Source organism: Lactuca sativa, chromosome 4 (assembly GCF_002870075.4).
Source record: "Lactuca sativa cultivar Salinas chromosome 4, Lsat_Salinas_v11, whole genome shotgun sequence".
Taxonomy (NCBI): Eukaryota; Viridiplantae; Streptophyta; class Magnoliopsida; order Asterales; family Asteraceae; genus Lactuca; species Lactuca sativa.
In genome coordinates, this window is record NC_056626.2 from 147,284,434 (window position 1) to 147,304,167 (window position 19,734).

A 19,734-nucleotide genomic window follows, 5' to 3' on the forward strand; every position below is an offset into this window, starting at 1 on the left:
TAAAAAAAAACACTTTAATTCTTGTAATTCAATATTTTTCTTACTTTTCTTATAAATTCATACTTTTCAAATATTTAGAATTTTATATTAATTTTTTTAAAAAATAAACTAATATAATACATGATTTCGTACATAGTAAGTATAAAATTGTTTATATTTATATTTTTCTTAAAACTAAAATTGTTAGAATTATCCAAAAAATTTAAACAAACCTTTTTATCAATTATGTACTTTGGTCGTACGATAGTCGAGAGGTTAGGGTAAAGAAATTGCCGCATTAACTCATGGCGTTGAAATGACCTAACACGCCACCGCTTGACCAGATGTGCTATCGTTTGAAGAACCAAGCTTTTGTCACCGGGTCAACTCAACTCAGTTTCTGCCTATCATCATCAACAACATAGCGAAATAGGTTTCAGAAAGAGACAGAAAAACACAGTAATCGGTGTTGCCACAATTTGCAATTTTTAGGAAAACTCGACGTTTTTATTAATAATAATTAACACAGCTTTCTCGTAGTCGCCGTCGTAGCGGTGCGGACTAATGGCGTCGGTGAAGAGAGAGATTACAGAGGAATCTGACGACCAACACCATCTTCCCAACAAGCGATCTAAGGTGCTTTTTGCCTATTTACTTTACAGTTAACGAAAAATCGTGCAACGAGTTCGTAAAATCTATGAAGTTTCATTGTTGGTATAATCGTAAATCTACTTGCGTTTGATTTTTTTTTCTTTCAAATTGCGATAGATCGAAAAGTTCTAGATATCGATCTAGAGTTGTTATTTTATAAATTAGAGAGTGATAAGAACAGAATGATCCAACTTTGTGCCCTAGATTCTCTGGATAAGGTATTTTTGTTGAGGCGAATGAATCTCTTCGGTGCTTTAATCATCTCTTTCGTATTGGCAGCATCATAATTTTGGAGTTGATGCTTTTCCTGTACCACAAATGCAAATCAATCTATTAGATGAACCAAGTCCATTAGGGTTACGCTTGAGGAAGAGCCCATCACTCTTGGATTTGATTCAGATGAGGCTCTCAGAAGGAAATTCCTTTTCCAGTTCTACAAAAGAACACAAAAACACTGCTGCTTCTGCTGCTACAGACAAGCTAAAAGCTTCAAACTTCCCTGCATCATTCCTCAAGATAGGTACCTGGGAGGTAAATAACGTCTTCATATCTATACATATCTTTCTTTTTTCCCCCTTTCAAACACTTCTTTTGATAAATTCATCATGAACTTCTTGTAGTATACATCCAAACACGAAGGAGACCTAGTGGCAAAATGTTACTTTGCAAAACATAAACTCGTATGGGAAGTTCTTGATGGTGGACTCAAGAACAAGATTGAAATTCAATGGTCTGACATCATGTCTCTAAAAGCAACATATCCAGACGATGGCCCTGGAACTCTAGACATAGTGGTAAAATGTCGTTTTTACCCTTTCATCTTATCTTAATTCTTACCCACCATTGATTTTCCTTTTCTCTTTGCAGCTAGCCAGGCAACCTCTCTTCTACAGAGAGACAAATCCACAGCCTAGAAAGCACACGTTATGGCAGGCGACATCAGACTTTACAGGTGGACAGGCTAGTTTATACAGGCGCCATTGTCTACAGTGTCCACAAGGGTTATTAGGCAAACACTATGAGAAGCTTATTCAGTGTGATCCTCGACTTAACTTCTTAAGTCAACAACCTGAGATACCATTAGTATCCCCTTACTTTGAATCCAAAAGATCAGTTTTTGATGAGCCAAATGAATCTATTGGATATAATTTAAGTAATGAGGGACCCACCACAGTTGACTTACATGGAACAATGTCAACATCAGGAGGTCAATCTTCTTCTTCTAGGCCTACAGATTTCATTCGGGAAACACCTTCACCCAGCTCAGGTAAACATTGCATTTACACACAATACTGTGTCGTTTCAAGCATTTCATTACTTTATTTAAAAAAAAAAACAAAAAATGATAATTGTATGAAAATGTGGTGTGATTATTTTGTATTTAACCAAGTTATTTATGTATTTTTGGTATTGGTTTTTATATGATTAGCATCAGCGAATGAAGAAGTAAAAAGAGGCGACTTGAAGAGGCATGAGATAAAAGTGGGAGGGGTAGAATCGTCAATGTCCATGAGTGATTTGGTGAATCACATTGAAAACAAGATCATAAAACACAGAGTTCCAGGTGATCATCATCATAATCATCCGCTTTCTAATGAAGAAAAAGAAAGTCTAGTGATTCTTGAAGATATCAGTCGATGTTTATTCAACGATGCCCAAAATGGATCATTGGCTTCTGATGAGCAATCAATAATGTCACGAGTCAACTCTCTTTGTTGTCTTTTGCAAACGGATCCTGAAACTGTGCAAGATACAAATCAAACTGATAAAATAGAAAAGAGTTGTGATGAAGGTGATGAGAATAATAATGGAGGTGGAGGTGGAGGTGGGATGCGTAGGAACGACTCTGTGGGTGAGTTGTTGCTGAATCTACCTCGGATAGCATCTCTACCAAGGTTCTTTTTCAACTTGGATGATTTTGGGAATCAAAGTAGATAAAGATTAAAAAAAAAGAGTATATTATGGAGATTGAGGTAGCTTTTGTAAAGTGTTGAAGTTATCTAAGCTTTTGATTATGATGTATATATATGTTTGTGTTCTTCACTCTCTCCATGATAGAATATATCTTTGGAATATTATTTTTGATGTAAAAATTGGTATTAATGGGTTGGAGATGAATCACTCTTTACTCCATTGGAGATGGTATGATATTTTTGTATTTATTTCAGTTATTCTGGATGACACGTATGCTTGTAATTTGTATATATTATATCAGACTCACAAACAACGCCAAATGAAATAATATCATCATAACAAAAAAAATAAAAGTACACTAAACTAAGGATCTTGTGGGATTTCATCATCTTCCAAGTTCTCATGTTCTTGAAGCATATTCATAAGCATATCAACCTGATTCTGCAACATTGCATTCTGTCTCTCAACATCACTACGCTTGCTTCGTTCATCTAGTAACTGCAACTGAAGATGTTCAAGCACACGCGAATCCTCTTCCAACTGCTCGTTTAGCCCATCAATCTCTCTATCCTGCAATTAATCAATCCATCTTCATATTTCACTTGGATGAGACTAGACTTATACTGGATTGGATTGAACTTAATAGATGAGATTGGGCTGGACTAGTAATAGATGAGATTGGGTTGGACTAGACTAGAATGTACTGAACTAAATGAGCTAGGTTAGATTAGACTGAACTGAACTGAAGAAGACTAAACCAGTCTGTCTAGTGTGTACAATTTTCTTGGGCTATTATGTCCTATGACATCCATCTCATATGATATTTATCATATTACGTTGGAGCAAAAATATTGCAATTTTATCCTCTGACGTCAAAAAATGCAATACAATTTGTTTTGTCATGTCATGTACTGTATACCTTTCTGTTCATTTCTTGTACGGCAATCCTGCGCATGCTTTCAACAACGTCAACGTTTACAAGCTTTCGTTTCTTCCCAATGAGCCATCCGCGAGGGTAACTGGCAGAGTCAAAGTCGGGTGGGGGAAGTAAGGATTCAGCTGAAGGTCTTCTCCCATTCAAATCCATTATTGGTTCAAGAGGTTCAAACAGAGCCTTACGTTTCTCTGAAAGTATACTTGTTTCTTCCATTTTCTCATCAATGGAATCATCTTTATTGTTATTGTTATCGTTATTGTGCTCGTTTATTTTATCTTTATCTTCAGTTGAGTCTTTAATATTGTCCTTGTACAAATTCTTCATACTAGCTGCAACCATAAAGCTGCTAAATCAATAAGAAAAAAAAAACACGTAATTATATTTTAAAACATTATTTTTCCTATTCCAAATTGATGTATTATAATATCAGCAATGAAAAGTCAAAATTTGTTGCCTGTTGGCCATCAAATCACATAAAATAATTGCGTATCTCCTTGTATAGTTGTATTCATCTATTAAAAGCAATATTTTGATCGTTTATTAAATGTTCATAATTGTATTAAGGAACTTACGAACAACTATAAATTTTATTAACTTTTATAAATAATTTTGACTTTTCGAAATGAAAATTTGACCTTAACGACTCCGGTTTCCTCTTTCGTTTGATCAAAGTAACATTAAATTCATAATAATATCCGCTTCAAAAATCATGAATGTCGAACTATTTCCAACATGAAAGAACACAGATCTACAGCTCTTAACAATTAAATCAGCAACAGTTTATATCGTTACACATAAAACTCATTAATCGTGAAATAATTACACAAACTTCGAAAAAAAACGTTGATTACCTGCTCTCTTGCGAGATTTCCAGAAAACAGGCGTAGAAGTGACCGGAGAGAAGCCATTAACGAGAATACTCTGCACCTCCTTCTTACCTTCTTCCATTTCTCCTCTGTTTACAAACTCACCAATCAATCAACTTCACCAATCTTCTCGTTGTTTATAACTTCAAAAAACTGAAATCACAGAATACGATACACAGAGATAAAATTTAAAAGGAAGAATGAGAAAGCGAAAGATAGAAAGAGAGAGATTCGCTTCGTTTTCTTCTGGTATATTGTTTGTTGTTAGTTGTTGTTCTTGTAAATCGTGTAGTTGTCGCTTAACGCACAAGAGTTTTATTTTTAATGGTGCCGATAGGATCAGTGGTATGGAAATTGGACGGCTAGGATTTGATGATTGTAGGGTCGACTGAGTCTCCACGGTGGATGAGGTTTGGTTTGTTGTCTCTTTTCGTCTGCTTTCATATTACTCTATCCTTCTATTCTGATTTCTGGGACCTTTTCTTTCCTGCAACAAAGGATTACAAAATGTCAAATTTACTGAAATGCACAGGATTTTTTGCGATATTACGAAAAACCAGGAGGTAGTATTCAGTGGAGGCATGGTCAAAAAAGGAATACTGTCTGACAACACGCACTTTAATAGATCCTTTTTATTATTTTATCGAAGATATTTAAATACAATATTTTTATTGGCAAATTTCGTGGACTTGTTTTCATTTAGATAAAGACTTTTTTGGGATAGTGAACGCACAACCTATATTAGGGATTTACAGTTAAATAAGAATTAAAAAGTTTACACGTTACTGTTAAAATTGTAAACCAGCTCTTATATTTTTTTGAGATTTTTGAAAACCGCACAGTCTATAATGAACTACAAGAGAAATTAAATATCTTCCTATATTTTATTTTTATTTTTCTTTCTATCTATTTAACATGATGATAAATATATAAATTTAACATTCCAATCAAATTTAAATTAAATTCAGTAACACTTGTCACCATCTAAAATAGATAGGAAGATAATAAAAACAATAAGTAGGAAGAATAAATCATGTTTTGACAATAATTATTTATAGATTTTTATCAATTTTTGAATCTAAAATAGCTGACTATAACTTCAACAAGTCACTCTAAATAAATTAATTTTCTTTAAATAACCACGTATGTCAACTTTTTTATTCAATGTCCTTTATTCTTCTTTAAGAAACTATGTCAGCTTTTGCAACCAAAGGAGGTAAAAGCTTTGTTATGGTACCAACATATTTCAAATATTCGTCTCATAAAGTGTAACGGATGATGTAGCAAAAAAGTCAGGAGGTTTTATCAAAATATTCTTGATTAAACTCAATTTTATTTTAGAAAAATTAAATATCCTCCTACAATTTGTTTATATTTTTCTTCCTACCATATCAAATATCAAATATTTTGTCCAAGTCAAATCTCATCAAGTTTTTATAAAGTACAGTTAGGCTATGTTTAGTGTAATAACTGAAAAGCTAGCTGATAGCTAAAAAACTAACTGATAAAAAATAACATTTGATAAAACTAGCTGAAATATATAAAATTACATAAAAAGACATTTAAGAGTATGTGTTTCTATAATTAGTCAAGGGGTGTATTTGGAAAATTTTAAAAGCTCCTAAAAGGCCAGTCAAAGTAGCTTTTCAAAAAACTAGCTTATAAACTACTTTTTGGCTTACCAAACACAACAACATAAAAAAACTCAAAAAATAAGCTAGCTTATCAGCTCGATGTGGCGCGCCAAACACAACCTTAGTAAGAACACAACAAATGAACAAACTATTCATTTCACAAAAAATTACTAATAACATTTGACAATTGAAGGAAAATTTTCAGAAAATTTGAATGCACTTGAAGTTTCTTTGTGTTAAAGATAGGACTATAGGAGTGTAGGTTGGGTAGTGTTAATCTTTTATTTATTGTTTTTTTTTAAATCCAAAAAATAATAAAGTAAATATAAGACATAGAAAAAGAAAATCATAACAACAAATTCGTCTTTTCAAGTGCATTCAAATTTTCAAGGAAAGAAATCTGCAAGATATATTCAATTTTGGACCTGCTGTGCACGGAAATTTCTTTTTGAATTCAAACTGCATTTTTTGGGATACTACATGGACCAAATTTGCAATTTACTCAAAGACATATCTTAAAAGTCTATTGTCATAATGACAAACAAAAACTGATCTAGCTTAGCATGGCAAAATTTCATCCAAACAAACAATACACAGAAAACCTAGGAAAAAATTCAACTTAAAAACATACAATAAATCTATTTTACAAATCTAATTTTCTAATTGGTAAAGGAAGGACCGTTGCCCTTTTAGTTTAATCTCCCTTTTTGTGTTGACGTGAAACACAAAAGCCTACAAAACAGATAGAACCCAACATTCCAACCAAGTACCCAAAAATAGCTCCATAAGTCACACAAATTGGCCATTCCTATAACAAAAAAAAAAAAAAAAAACGTTTTTACTTGTTAAAAAAACATAAAATGACCATTTTACCCTTCACTTTAGAATTACACAACATCAAATCATGTTCTTAGAATTATAAAGTAAGAAAAAGTTACCTGCCATGTTCTTTCCCAGTCAAGGGGCATAGGCCATGCCCCAAACCAAGCTCCAATTACTGCACCATGTGCAGGTAAGCAGATCATATAATCCATAATTCCAATTAGCCTGCAAATTTAATTAATTTTTTTTTTATAAAAATGGAAATTGAACAACTTATATTATTATTAATTAATCGATAATCACTTACTTTGTATGCACAAATGTTTGTTGCCAATCGGCCCATGAAGACCCATACACACAAGCTGCAGGAACAAACTGCAAATAAAAATACATATTTTCATAATTTTTAAAAAATTAGAAAATACTTCTTTTATAGATTCACACTCACTGTAAATGCAGACATTAGAAGAGACCAATTGAGGGTTCTTTGGAAGTAGCTGCATTTAGAAAGAAAATTTTCTAATTTTAGTTTTAAAAAAAAAATTAGGCTTTTTAAATTTGATAAAGTTTGAAGGATAAATCGCATACTGAGTTCCAATAGGTGCCCCTAAAGCAATAGCTCCAAGTGCATTGATGATTGCCCCTGTAAGTTTAAATTTGTTGTGTGTTGTCTATGGGTATTAAGAAGAGATGATAGTATAAAATTTTAGGGTTTTATGCAGAAGAATTAAGAGTAAAGACTAACCAATTGGAAGCCCTAGTAAACCTCTAGCTACAGCCTTCAAGTACTGCAATGTAAAGTAAACCCTAGTTGATTGTATAGAATAGATTATATATATATGATGATGATCTAATTGATTGTAAAAAAAAGGAAATGATGAATTACCGAACTCTGATTCTTATCTTTCCGAAAGAGACTGTATATCAAAATCACAACTGGGACTTCAATCAGCTGCAATAACAGATTAAAATTCAGTTTTTGGAGTATGTTTTTGCCCAATGATTTAGGTACGAACGTGTTGATTGGAAATTTCTGAAACTTGTTCAAATCTTATTGTTATGGAAATCAGTGAATAATCTCTTCAATTACCAAAATCACATACGAGCAAATGGGTGATATCACTCTGTATACTTTTGGGAAATCATGCAATCTCTAATTCAGATACAACTCTTGGTTTTCTATAGATCTTACTAGATATAGAAAGGTAGGAAGATCAGTTGATAGTAATAACTGGGCATATCATCACTTATCATCCATATTTTCATTCAAAAAGTATGGAATAAAATAAACCTTACATATTGATTAACAGAGAAACATTACTACAAGTACTTTACTAAAAAAACAGTTCTTAAATCACACAATAGAACGATGAGTTTATAGAGTAATTATTACCCATACTAAACGAAGAGTTTCGGCTGGATTATCGATCAAATTGATGGAGTACACATTAATTGCTAGCCAAAATGATGAAGCTAATCCAATGCCGCAAATCAAATGCGATAATAGTAGTTTCGAAGGTGATAGGACGCCTCCGCTGGTGGAAACTTTAGTGTTGTGGCCTTTCTTCTTATCCTTCATCTCCACGTTAGCTTTATTGATGTAAGTTTGTTATCGGTGAGAAAACACGGCAAGAAGCTTCATGAATAAAGACAGAAATTCATTAAAAAAAAACGAATTGCAAAAATTAATCAGAAATTTCATGAATACTAGAAAGTAGAACTTACAGATATTAACAATCAGAGGGTCAAATACTCTCATACTCAGATTCTACACAGATTCTACTCTCGATCTCGTCTTAATTTCAAGAAAAAATAAAACTCGAAATCGAAAGTAAGAAGGGCAAGAATCGAGATTCACATTCACCGGTGCTATTTCAGTAAAAGCGACTGGAAATCGAAAAGAAGAAGGGTCATTGAGGATACCCGAACCCGCTTCGTTTTTAAGCCCCCGGCCCATATAGGTCAAACGATATTAAGGACTATGGTCTAACGATTATGGAGTATGAGCCCATAAAAAAAGGAGTAAACATTAATACATTTTATACTATCCTATATTCCTATTGATTTAAAAGAAATTGTCTAATTACTCTTTAGTCCCTGTAGTTTTTTGTTTAAAAAATTATAAATTTTGTTAATTTAGTTTTGATTTTAAAAAAAAATTAATAAGAGTTTTGGTCTTTATAATTTACGATGAATTGATTACAGTTTTAATCTGTTTTAGTTTTTAATTTAATAGATTATAATTTTGATGCATATAGCTTTTAATTCTAAAAGGAAATGAATTATTTACATTTTTTGTCTTTATAACTGTTAACTTAGAAAATTATGTTTTTGGTCCTTGTAATTTTCAATTCTAAAATTATATTCCTTCCGTACCAAAATTATCGTCTACAAACAACAAAAAAACACAGATTAAGGAAACATTAATTACCATTATGTTTCATTAAATGCTTAGTTGGTTAAGTAATAATGATGTAGTATTTTGGTAAAAATGTTATTTATTTTTAGAAATGAACTATTATTTTGGGACAAATCAAGAAAAGATGGACAATAATTTTGAAACGGAGGGAGTATCAATAAAGAATTATTGAATTATAGTTTTAGTAGGGGAGGTTTGCATTGTTATGCGCTTTAAGTGGATGTTTTGAAATTTTACATGGACTATCATCGTGGTTTATAAAAATTATATGCTTGGCTCTTAGGTAGAGTTTGGTATCGGGACTGAACAAAACGGAACTGAACTGAACAAGAAGGGACTGGATTGGACTGGACTAAAATGATCTATCTATGTAGTGTTTGGTAAGGCTAGGACTCGATGGAACAGGATTGTAAAATTACTAAATTATCCTTGTATTTATCAAAAAATTATAAACTCTTTCTAATTTGTTTTCGAATATAATACTTGTAAGTGATATTCTAGTAATATTATTAAAGAATACTTATATATAAACATTTTACACACACCTTTGTAGCAGATTGGAATTCCCTTTGGGGGCTCTTATGGGGAGTAGTTATACATCATTAATCTTATAAAGAAAAAGTGAATAAATATTAAAATGGAACGTCGAAGATAATAATCTATAATCACAAATAAGAAATAAGATTAAAATAATAAAATATAAAAAAAGACATAGGAAGCATCAATGAAATTGATGTTGTATTCGTTGCTATTAATGAATTATTCCCTACAACATGAAGCCTCTTCGAAGAAACAATTGAAAATATAAGAGATGAACTGAAATAAAAGGTAGTTGTAGAATAATAAACGAGGAAGAGAAGAAAATTATTTAAGGGTATTTTGTGTCAAATTGTTTTTGTTCCACTTTGTTCCTTCTTTTTCGGTGGGACTAAAATCTAATAAAATAATTTCATTTGACTTGGTCAACAACTACTTTTGTTCTTGTTCCATTCATGTCAAACGCCATCTGAAACAATCTTGTTCTGTTTTGTCAAGTCCAGTCTCATTCATCAAACGCTACCTTAAGGTCGTTACCATCAACTTTCTTATGTTAAATCTATATAATATAATATGACCGTTTTAACTTCATTTCTGTCTTTATTTATTAACATATAATTATAATTATTTATTATTTGTTTTAATAATTACTTCATCTGTGTCTTTGTTTTTTAATCATTTTGCGTGTGTATATCAAATATATAAATTACGTAAGTAATTTTAGATATCAATATTTTGTACTACTCAGCTGAAAGTACAAAATTAATAACCCTACCACAAGGCACATACCATCACTACTTGTATTATTATTTTGTCGATTTTCACTAATTTTATTCTAGAAAAAAAATCTATTTTTATAAATTATTTTTAATATAAAAACATCATGTGTCGTATTTGACATTAATCAAATATGTAGTTTTAATAATTAGAAAGACCATACAAAAATATTTAATTTTATTTTGTAAGGTGTTGAATTTCAGTTTTTAAAACAATGGTTTAAGTCTTGTTTGAAACATAAACAATAAATTTAAAAAATAGTTTAGAAGTAGAATATATTTGTAATTTCAAATTAAAAAAAGAAAAATAATAGTTAGTCAAATATAACATAGTCGAATATAACAAAGATTTAAATTTTAAATATGACTAGATGTGCGAAAAGAAAATAGATATTAAGATGATGGGTAGCTCAGTAATATGTAACTAGCACATTAGAATATTAAGTGATTAAAGGAAATCTCACAAAAAAAATGACTTTTCACTTCAATGGTATTAATCTTGACAAAGACTTATTCAAACAGTAATAACATATAAATTAATTTTCTATAAATTAGAGCAAAATAAAAACAAAATTCAGAAAAACACAAGAAATCTTATTTACCTATCAAAATCATTTAAATAGTTATGGCTCTGGAATCAATAACTATGATAATGTGGTGTTTTTTTTAGAACTTGTTGAACAATATTCTTTTTAAAGATCATAACGTAAGAAGCTTTGTTGCTTGATAGTTTTGCTCGATTATTTATATATTTGGTTTGTCAGTTGGAAACTTGGAATAGAAGATTTAGTATTAAGAGTTCATGATCTTTAAACTCTATATTATCTATTCCTTTGTAAGTTTTTGTGAGCTCATTGCTAACTTTCTAATAAAAATTCAATTGTTCGAAAAAAATCATTTAATTACGATTTATTATTATTATTAAAACCATTTTATTAGTAACGTGTCTAGATTTTTGGTCTAGTTGGTATAAACAATTTAATATCGGGTGATGATGTGTTATTCTTTTACTTACAAAAAAAAAGTATGTTTTTATATACAAAAAAAAACATATTTATACATAAAAACATTTTTAATAAACAATATCAAAAAGTCAAAAACACACTAAAAGTTATATTTTGCCTCAATTCCTTGATATATTTTTTTTATTAATCATTATCAACATGCATTAAGTAAGTACTTTCTAATAATTTGGTATGTATTATTTTAAGTACGAATGAATCGAAGTTGATTTGGTATGTCTTTCTTTAATATTAATGACTGAATTAATTAAATATGCATTAGTTAAACTTATATCATTAATACTTAATTTAAAGGTTAATATTATATAGTACATATTAAACTTAGCGAAAAGAAAAAGTATAGGTCCAAATTGCCAAACATAACCAAACTTGTTTGGCCTGCTCGGGCAAACAGAAAACCTGTGGTTTGAGATTATTACATATAAAGTTTAAAGGCTTGGCTGAGAGTTTTTATATCAAATCAATTAAACCAAACCACAATCACCTCTAATATGATACGAGTGAAATAAAATATCTTTTATAATTTCTTTTTCTACATTGATTTTCATTCATTGGATGTAACTAAGATGGCAAAAAACACTATATATGAGAGGACCCGATACCTGAACCCAATTTGTCCCTATATATAATAGATAAACATAATATATATATATATATATTATATTATGAAATTAACTTTATTAAATCATTCTTTATGTTTTGAAATTCTTCTTTTTAATATTCATAAGATTGTAAATACTTATTCTAATTCTAAATTAAAAAAACATCTTTCCTACATTGAAAGTATAGTACATGATAACAAGGAATAAAAGCACAATAACTATCGTAATCACTGTTTTGCATATGGGGTAGAACTACTACATTATTTTACTTGATTGGTACATGAAACATGCATATATTTGTGTGGTATTTGTTTTGACTTAAACTTATATTTATTAAATTTGTACATAATATTGTTTCATAATTATAATACATTAACCATCTTTTATTATGTATGCCAATAATGTGTTTCTTTGTGCAAAAGTTTATACAGGTCTACCAAATTTCAGTTAAATGTAGGTTCTTTTATATATAAAATAAAAAATATGACAACTATTAAAATAACATGTGGTTTATAAACTTTGGATATTTAATGTGTGTAATGGTAGTAACGTTACTGTAATACGTTCTACATATGTACAAGCAGATTACTACAATTTAAGTATGAGAAGACACCACTAAAGATGCTAAAAATTTAATATCATGGTTGTTTTTAGTATTATTTAGTTGATTGTAGTTTGTGATTATGTCATTGTACTACATAAAAGAATATAACTTCACAACGGAAAAAAAAAATCTCCAATTTTCTGATTATTTGATGGGGATCCCCATTCCCCACTGGAGACGCAGATGAAAACTGGGTCCATGGTACTTTCTGGCACTGTTGTCTATCTCTAGACGTAAAACGTTTTTCATACATGCTATATTACGAGCATTTGTTTTCAATCCTAAGTTAAATTGGATGGGTGATGGGTCGGGATTCAGTGTTTAATTTTTTAGTAAAACAAATTAAAATGTTATAAATGTTTCAATATATTTTAGGCTATTTCAAAGTGTTTCATCCTTTTCTTAACTACTTTTTTAATTAAGGAATCGATATCTAAATCTTGTGGATGGCCGGTGGCATTCTGGATGGTGATCTGGCTGGCCATGTGATGGTGGTGCTTTGGGTGTCATCTTTGACTAAAATGGCGGTGGTTTAGCTGATGGTGGCGACTTTGGCCATAAGCGGTCTGTCTCTTGAATGATGCTGCTTTTGACGTGATTGTGCAAGACTAAAGTGAGACAAACATTAAGCTTAATTTGATGTTTCTTGCATTCTTTTGAAAATATAATTCATTTCTTATATAATGGGCAATAAATTTAAAAGGAATCTAAAAGCATTGTGTATATATAATATTATTTTGATGTCATCTTATAATACCCATTAATTTCTATGTCATTATTTTTTTTTTGGAGTTTTTGTATTAAAATAAATATATTTTTATAAAACATAATATTTAAATAAAATATAATATTTAAAAACGTAAAAAAAACATAACATTTAAACTACACATAACATCCAAATTTAAAATTAAAAAAACATTACAAGACGAAAACAACAGGTAATATATTTTTCGTAAACAATGATCTTCATCATCGTTATCATCAAATATATAATCCGTCAAGTCGTTTTGAAGTTGTCTATATTTATTTGCATCCTGAATGTCAACTACTTTGTATAAATATTATGTTGTTCCTGGTTGAAATTGATTGTGTATGGGCTCCGTTGGATGTATATATATATATATATATATATATATATATATATATATATATATATATATATATATATATATATATATATATATATATATATATATATATATATCTCCGCACGGCAAATATATTAAAGCTAGCAAGAAGCTGGATAAAAACCAACAAAAATTACATGCAAGAGATAACAAGGGTTGGATCCTGTAACAAGGCAACCCAATTCAAGTTTAGACTACGACATCTAAAATTAGCCAAAGAAAAGACTAAATCTGGTCAAACATCAAACTCTTTTTTGGAATTTCTCTACCAAAAATATATTCATTACGAAACCGCCAAATATGTCACCATAGAGTAAGAAATGAGGCTTCCAAGAACTCTTTATAAACCTTAGACATCCTAAGATAGAAAAACCAAATAAACCAATTCCGCATAGAGGTCAAAGTAGGCATCACAATATTCCACCATCTACCCAAAAGAAGCAATAAATCACACCAAAAAAAAAAGACAGTTTACCCTTCCAACTCCTGATCGCAAACTGGACACATAATAGAAGACAAATAAAGACCTCTAATAGACAAATTTGCCTTGGTAGGGAGCTTATCCAAGTGCAACCGCCAACCAAAAACATTAATTATTATAGGAACAAGAGAACACCATCTAGTCGCAATATCTGAACAAATCAAAATTTTCTTATCAATCACCAACCGAGCAGAGCTAACCCAAAAAGAACCTGAACCATCTAACGACCAACACCATTAATTAGGAATAGGGGAAAGAACCATCGTGTTTAGCAAAACAGAGAACTCCTCCCACAGAACACTTTCGACACCTTGTCTAGGCGCGTGATGAAACGAACCAGATCCATTAGTCTACATAAGTTTTTGGGCCACCGAAAACTTGCTTATCTAACTCCAAAGCATAAATCCTAAGAAATTTAGTCTTCGAAGGCATGTCAGCAATCCATATATCCTCCCAAAATCTCTTATCTGAACCATCACCGATTTTCTTTTTACAAAAAGAAAAAAGGTTAATACCTTTAGAATGTAAATTATATAACGCCTTTATAATTGAAACCCAAACTGATCTGTGAGGATTCCTTTATGTGATATTACCGATCAAACCATGAACACCATGAATAGCCTTAACAATTTTAACCCATAGAGCAGTAGGAGAAGAAAGAAAATGCCAAACCCATTTGAAAATAAGAGCACGATTCAAAGCAAAAAGCTTGCTCACCCCAAGACCACCATGAACCTTCTACACCATCACCTACTTCCAACTTGTGACACCCTCAATCTAAAACATCTAATCTATAAGAATTATCAAGATTTTATTTATTAATGCGGAAAATATGCTCAAAATTTCAAACTTTTATATCCCAGGTTAAATCAAATAAACATAACATAAATTTTATCTATTCATATAAAATGAAGAATACAACAATAACATCCTACAATCTAAATCTTGATTTTGGGATCCTGTCTTCTCTTCTAGTACCATGGCGGTTATTACTTTTACCTGCAAAAACATAGAAATCTCCACTACATCAGACATTAGGTATGGTGAGTTATTCTCCTATCTTTTATTACTTTCTCATAATTATTAATTCTCCTCATAGTTACTTGTTCAACTCATAACATATTCTGTACGTATATTGATTTTGTCTTTGACTTTTTCTCCTCTCTATTCTATCTCTCATACTCTATTTAATTTCATCCGTGCTCAGAATAATGTACTTTATTATATCTTATTGATATGTGCATATTTAGTGTGTATTTAGTATAGTTTTTTATTCATATATTAGCTAAATTGTCGCATATTATGGACAAAAGGTACTTAAAAGTGTTAAATTATGGTTTTCAGTCCAAAGATGAAGCTCGGAAGTAAAAGGAACAAGAGAAGCGGTTAGAAGATTGAGAGTGGAATGAAGAAGGAAAACACTGAAAAAGAAGCTTCTACTCGTCGAGTCATATATCTACTCGACGAGTCCGGTCGAGGAATCAGAAGGATAATGACTCGGGATCCCAGATAGTTATCGCAATACGTAGAATGTGAGAGGGACTCGACGAGTCACCACTTGACTCGACGAGTCGAACCGCTTATTTAAAGATAATTCCACAGATCGAGAGAAAAAAAGTTTTGGGACGATTCAGAAGTGCTTAGCTGCGAATAAGAAGCCAGAAGAACCCTAGAAGTCGACCAAGGAAGCTAGAATCCAATTCCGGGAGTAATTAAGGCATAATTCCACCATTCTATTTGTTTCTTTTGTTTTGTCAACATGATTAAGCAACTTGAACTTATTTGTTTGCTGTTATTTACCTTAGTTATGAGCTAAATTCTTTAAACTTCTATTTAGGGATACAAAATTGGTAATATGGTTTGATTCTTGGTAGGATTAATTCTATGTTGGTTAATTTAGTTATTTTAGCTTGCTAAAGAACCTTGTGTATGATTGATAATTGATTTTCTGTTAATAGGGAGATAATTAATTAGCATGAACATCTATTAGTTATCAATCTCATGTGCTTAGTGAACACTTTTAGTCATATGTCTAGTGTAATGAACATGAAACTAGGATTAAGAAGAAAATCAAGTAAATTTATGTGCAAGCTTGTGAGATGACCATTAAACAAGAAGTTAATTAGAAGATAAATTAATTAGCTATTGCAAGTCTAACTTAACCCGAATATTATATCTAGTAAATTTAATTGAAATAGACAACTGGCCATTGTTTAAATTGATTTATTTGCTAAGGATTAATGAAGTGAATACGGAATTAATCAATTGAATCGGTAACTAGCAAGAGAATTAATCCATTGCACTTTTACCTTGAAATCAACCATAGGATCAATTAAGTTGAACTAAATAGAAGTACTTCTCCGTTATTGAATCTAGTCAAGTCTTTGTTTTCTAGTTTAAGTTAGTAATAATTAGTAAGTTTCTAGTCTTGTAAAACTAGAGAAAACCCCTACTTATTAGTTAAATTAGATAAATTAGGTTTTAGTATTTAATTTTCCGTTCCCTGTGTTCGATACCCTGCTTGCTTGAACTATACCACAATTGATAGGTTCACTGCCTTTTGTGTGTTATTTGATAATTAAAAGTAGGTTTAAAACTAGTGGGTTTTACACACATCAAGTTTTTGGCGCCGTTGCCGGGGAACGGTTCTAAAATTAATAGTAAAATCTAGTTTAATCGATCCTTTGTGTGGGATTTATCTTACACAAAGTTATTTATAAAGCAAATCAGTAAGTAGATTTAGTTCTAATAAAATTTCGTTTTCAGAATAACTAGAAATATTTATTTTCTGTTTTTGCCTTGAACTCGTCGAGTGCATTCAAGCAGACTCGGCGAGTCCATCGCTGTTTCAGTCTTTATTTTTTATTTCGTTTTTACTCCTTTTACGCGTTTCGTTCCTTTTGTTTCGTTTTGTTTTAGTTGTTTCATGACCCGAGGAGCGGACACACCTCTAGTACCACCTTTGGAAGACCCGGAATCCGCACTAAAGAGAAGCAAGGGAAAAGCCGTAGGAGAAACCGCAACTTCAAAGAACTCACCACTCAAGAACTTGAAATCCGTTTTCAGCAAGAAGAAAGGCAGCAAATCAGGAGTATCCAGTGCCTCATTAACAATTGAAGAACCAATTCACGAAGGTAGCAAGTACGAGACCGATTCCGAAGAAGAGTTAGCTATCACTATGGCTAACATCGATGAAGTCCCCATGGGGGAGTGGAAGAAAAGGATGCGTGATGACACCGGGCCGGGACTTGTGCAACCCGCAATTCCCGCAACCGCTACGTTTGAGCTAAAGGGCCATATTCTCGCTCAACTCAAGGAGATCCCTTTTTACGGAAGAGATCATGAAGACGCTTACAAGCATTTGGACGAAGTAAATGATGTGGCTGACTACTTCAACGTGCCTAATGTTCCACGCGAGACCCAGCTTCTTCGAATGCTTCCTGTCACGTTTAAAGGCGCTGCGAAAGATTGGTTAAAATCACTTCCTCCCGGATCGGTCACCACATGGGCCAAAATGAAAGAAGAGTTCATTAACCATTTCTGCCCACCTTCCGAGATAGCCAAGTTAAAGAAGGCCATTGCCAACTTCGAGCAACAACCCGGAGAATCTCTTTATGAAGCTTGGGAAAGGTACAAGAGCCTACTTAGAAATTGCCCACACCATGATCTAAATAGCCAACAGGAGGTCTCCATCTTTTATGATGGAGTTAATGTAACCACAAGGCAACTACTCGATTCACAAGGCCCGCTCACCCGAAAGCCACCTCCGGAAATAAAGGAATTGATTGAAGAATTCTCTAAGCATTCTAGAGAATACCACAATTCGAGGAATGAATTGAGTCGTGGAGCAGTAAACTCAGTGAACGATGGCATGGCGGCGGTAATAGCTAAACTCGATAGCCTAGACCGAAGAATGACGAAAATGGATCAAACGATCCATGCTATTAGGGTAGGATGCGAAAATTGTGGCGGCCCCCATCTTACAAAGGATTGTGATCGAGACGAGAATGGAAATAAAAAGGCTCAAGTATTTTATTCCAGTGGCGACAGATACGATGAAGACTGGAGGAAACCGAAGAAGGAGTGGCTCCCATACGAAGAGTACAGAAAGGCTAAGGAAGAAAAATATAAGCAGAGGGAGAGGGGTTATTATCAAAAGGAGGAACCGGTGACGGACAAGAAGACGAACTTAGAAGACATACTTACAAAATTCATAAGCGCGTCCGAGAAAAGGCATAATGATCACGATGTAGCAATGCAAGAAACCAGGAACATGTTGAGGAATCAGCAAGCTTCCATTCTCAACATTGAGAAACAGCTGGGACAGCTTGCACATCAAGTGAATGAAAGAAGACCGGGTCAACTTCCGAGCAACACCGAGCCCAATCCAAGAAAGGAGAACGTGAGCGTAATAACCTCCAGCAGTGAAGAAGAATTTACAGAAACACTAAGAGTCTCCAAGAAGAAGGCAGGGAAGGAAGAAAAACCAGAACCAGAAAAACCCGACCAGACTCGCCGAGTCACCCTCATGGACTCGACGAGTCCAGTCGGGAATAAAGACACTGTCAGTTTCCCAAAGCCATACAACCCTCCTTTGCCATACCCAACCAGAGCCATGCCTGCAGAAAAAGTTCAAGCCTATAGAACCTTCATGGAGCATGTTAAAGCTTTACAAGTCAATATGCCATTTGTGGAAACAATGCTCCAAACTCCTAAATACTTTAACTTGCTTAAAGGCCTTTTTACTGCTAGGAAGGATTTGGCTAAAGTCGCGGAGATATTGATGAGTGAGCTGCCTGAGAAGAAGGGTGATCCGGGTAACATAGTAATTCCTTGCCAATTTGGTAATGAAGTTTCTACACGAGCATTGGCTGATTCAGGTGCAAGCATCAATTTGATGCCCTACTCATTCTTTAAGAAGCTAAATTTACCAGCACCAAGGCCGGTAAATATGAGAATCCATTTGGCAAACAAAACGATAATTAATCCACAAGGCATTTGTGAAAACCTCCTTATCAGAGTGGACAAGTTTATTTTTCCAGTAGACTTCGTGGTGGTGGAAATGGAAGAAGACCCCGAAATACCAATTATTTTGGGAAGATCATTCTTAAACACCGCGTGTGCCCTAATTGACATATGTGAGTCTACATTGACATTAAGAGTGGGAGATGATTCGGTGATGTTTAAAGCTATTCCAGAAGTCAAGCAAGAAGAAGAAAAGAGAGAAGAGATCTCATTTATCCAATTGGATGATGAGGTATTACAAAAAGAGCTTGAAATTTTACTAAAAGAAGACCCAAGTAAGTTCACATTACACTTTGAAGCAGTTGAAGATGCTAACAAAGACTTGGAGGAGATAGAAA

At 32.4% G+C, this 19,734-nt stretch overlaps 3 protein-coding genes across 6 annotated transcripts; 1 reads left to right on the forward strand and 2 right to left on the reverse strand.

Annotated features, from left to right (window-relative positions):
* The first annotated feature begins 269 nt into the window (after positions 1 to 269).
* LOC111892219 (uncharacterized) lies at positions 270 to 2,763 on the forward strand. 2 transcript variants are annotated; one of them, XM_023888289.3, is made up of 6 exons: positions 270 to 438; positions 520 to 615; positions 910 to 1,161; positions 1,251 to 1,424; positions 1,498 to 1,897; positions 2,060 to 2,763. In XM_023888289.3, the coding sequence occupies exons 2-6, from the start codon at positions 544 to 546 to the stop codon at positions 2,566 to 2,568; spliced, it is 1,407 nt and encodes a 468-aa protein (XP_023744057.1). In that variant the 5' UTR covers positions 270 to 438; positions 520 to 543; the 3' UTR covers positions 2,569 to 2,763. The 2 variants fall into 2 exon arrangements, with proteins under 2 accessions (XP_023744057.1, XP_052626427.1); XM_052770467.1 differs by having other exon boundaries at positions 270 to 615.
* LOC111892222 (protein HEADING DATE REPRESSOR 1) lies at positions 2,528 to 4,897 on the reverse strand. Of its 3 annotated transcripts, none has more exons than XM_023888293.3 (3): positions 4,333 to 4,897; positions 3,464 to 3,827; positions 2,528 to 3,114 (listed from the first exon to the last, which is right to left on the reverse strand). In XM_023888293.3, the coding sequence occupies exons 2-3, from the start codon at positions 3,818 to 3,820 to the stop codon at positions 2,908 to 2,910; spliced, it is 564 nt and encodes a 187-aa protein (XP_023744061.1). In that variant the 5' UTR covers positions 3,821 to 3,827; positions 4,333 to 4,897; the 3' UTR covers positions 2,528 to 2,907. The 3 variants fall into 3 exon arrangements, with proteins under 3 accessions (XP_023744061.1, XP_023744060.1, XP_023744059.1); XM_023888292.3 differs by having other exon boundaries at positions 3,464 to 3,824; positions 4,333 to 4,896; XM_023888291.3 differs by having other exon boundaries at positions 3,464 to 3,810; positions 4,333 to 4,884.
* A 1,515-nt stretch (positions 4,898 to 6,412) lies between these two features.
* On the reverse strand, positions 6,413 to 8,700 carry LOC111892220 (PIGF/3-ketodihydrosphingosine reductase fusion protein). The gene is made up of 9 exons (XM_023888290.3): positions 8,529 to 8,700; positions 8,197 to 8,439; positions 7,690 to 7,755; positions 7,549 to 7,591; positions 7,392 to 7,446; positions 7,252 to 7,300; positions 7,111 to 7,178; positions 6,920 to 7,028; positions 6,413 to 6,789 (listed from the first exon to the last, which is right to left on the reverse strand). Exons 2-9 carry the CDS (start codon positions 8,380 to 8,382, stop codon positions 6,676 to 6,678), a joined length of 690 nt encoding a protein of 229 aa, XP_023744058.1. The 5' UTR covers positions 8,383 to 8,439; positions 8,529 to 8,700; the 3' UTR covers positions 6,413 to 6,675.
* Positions 8,701 to 19,734: the final 11,034 nt, after the last annotated feature.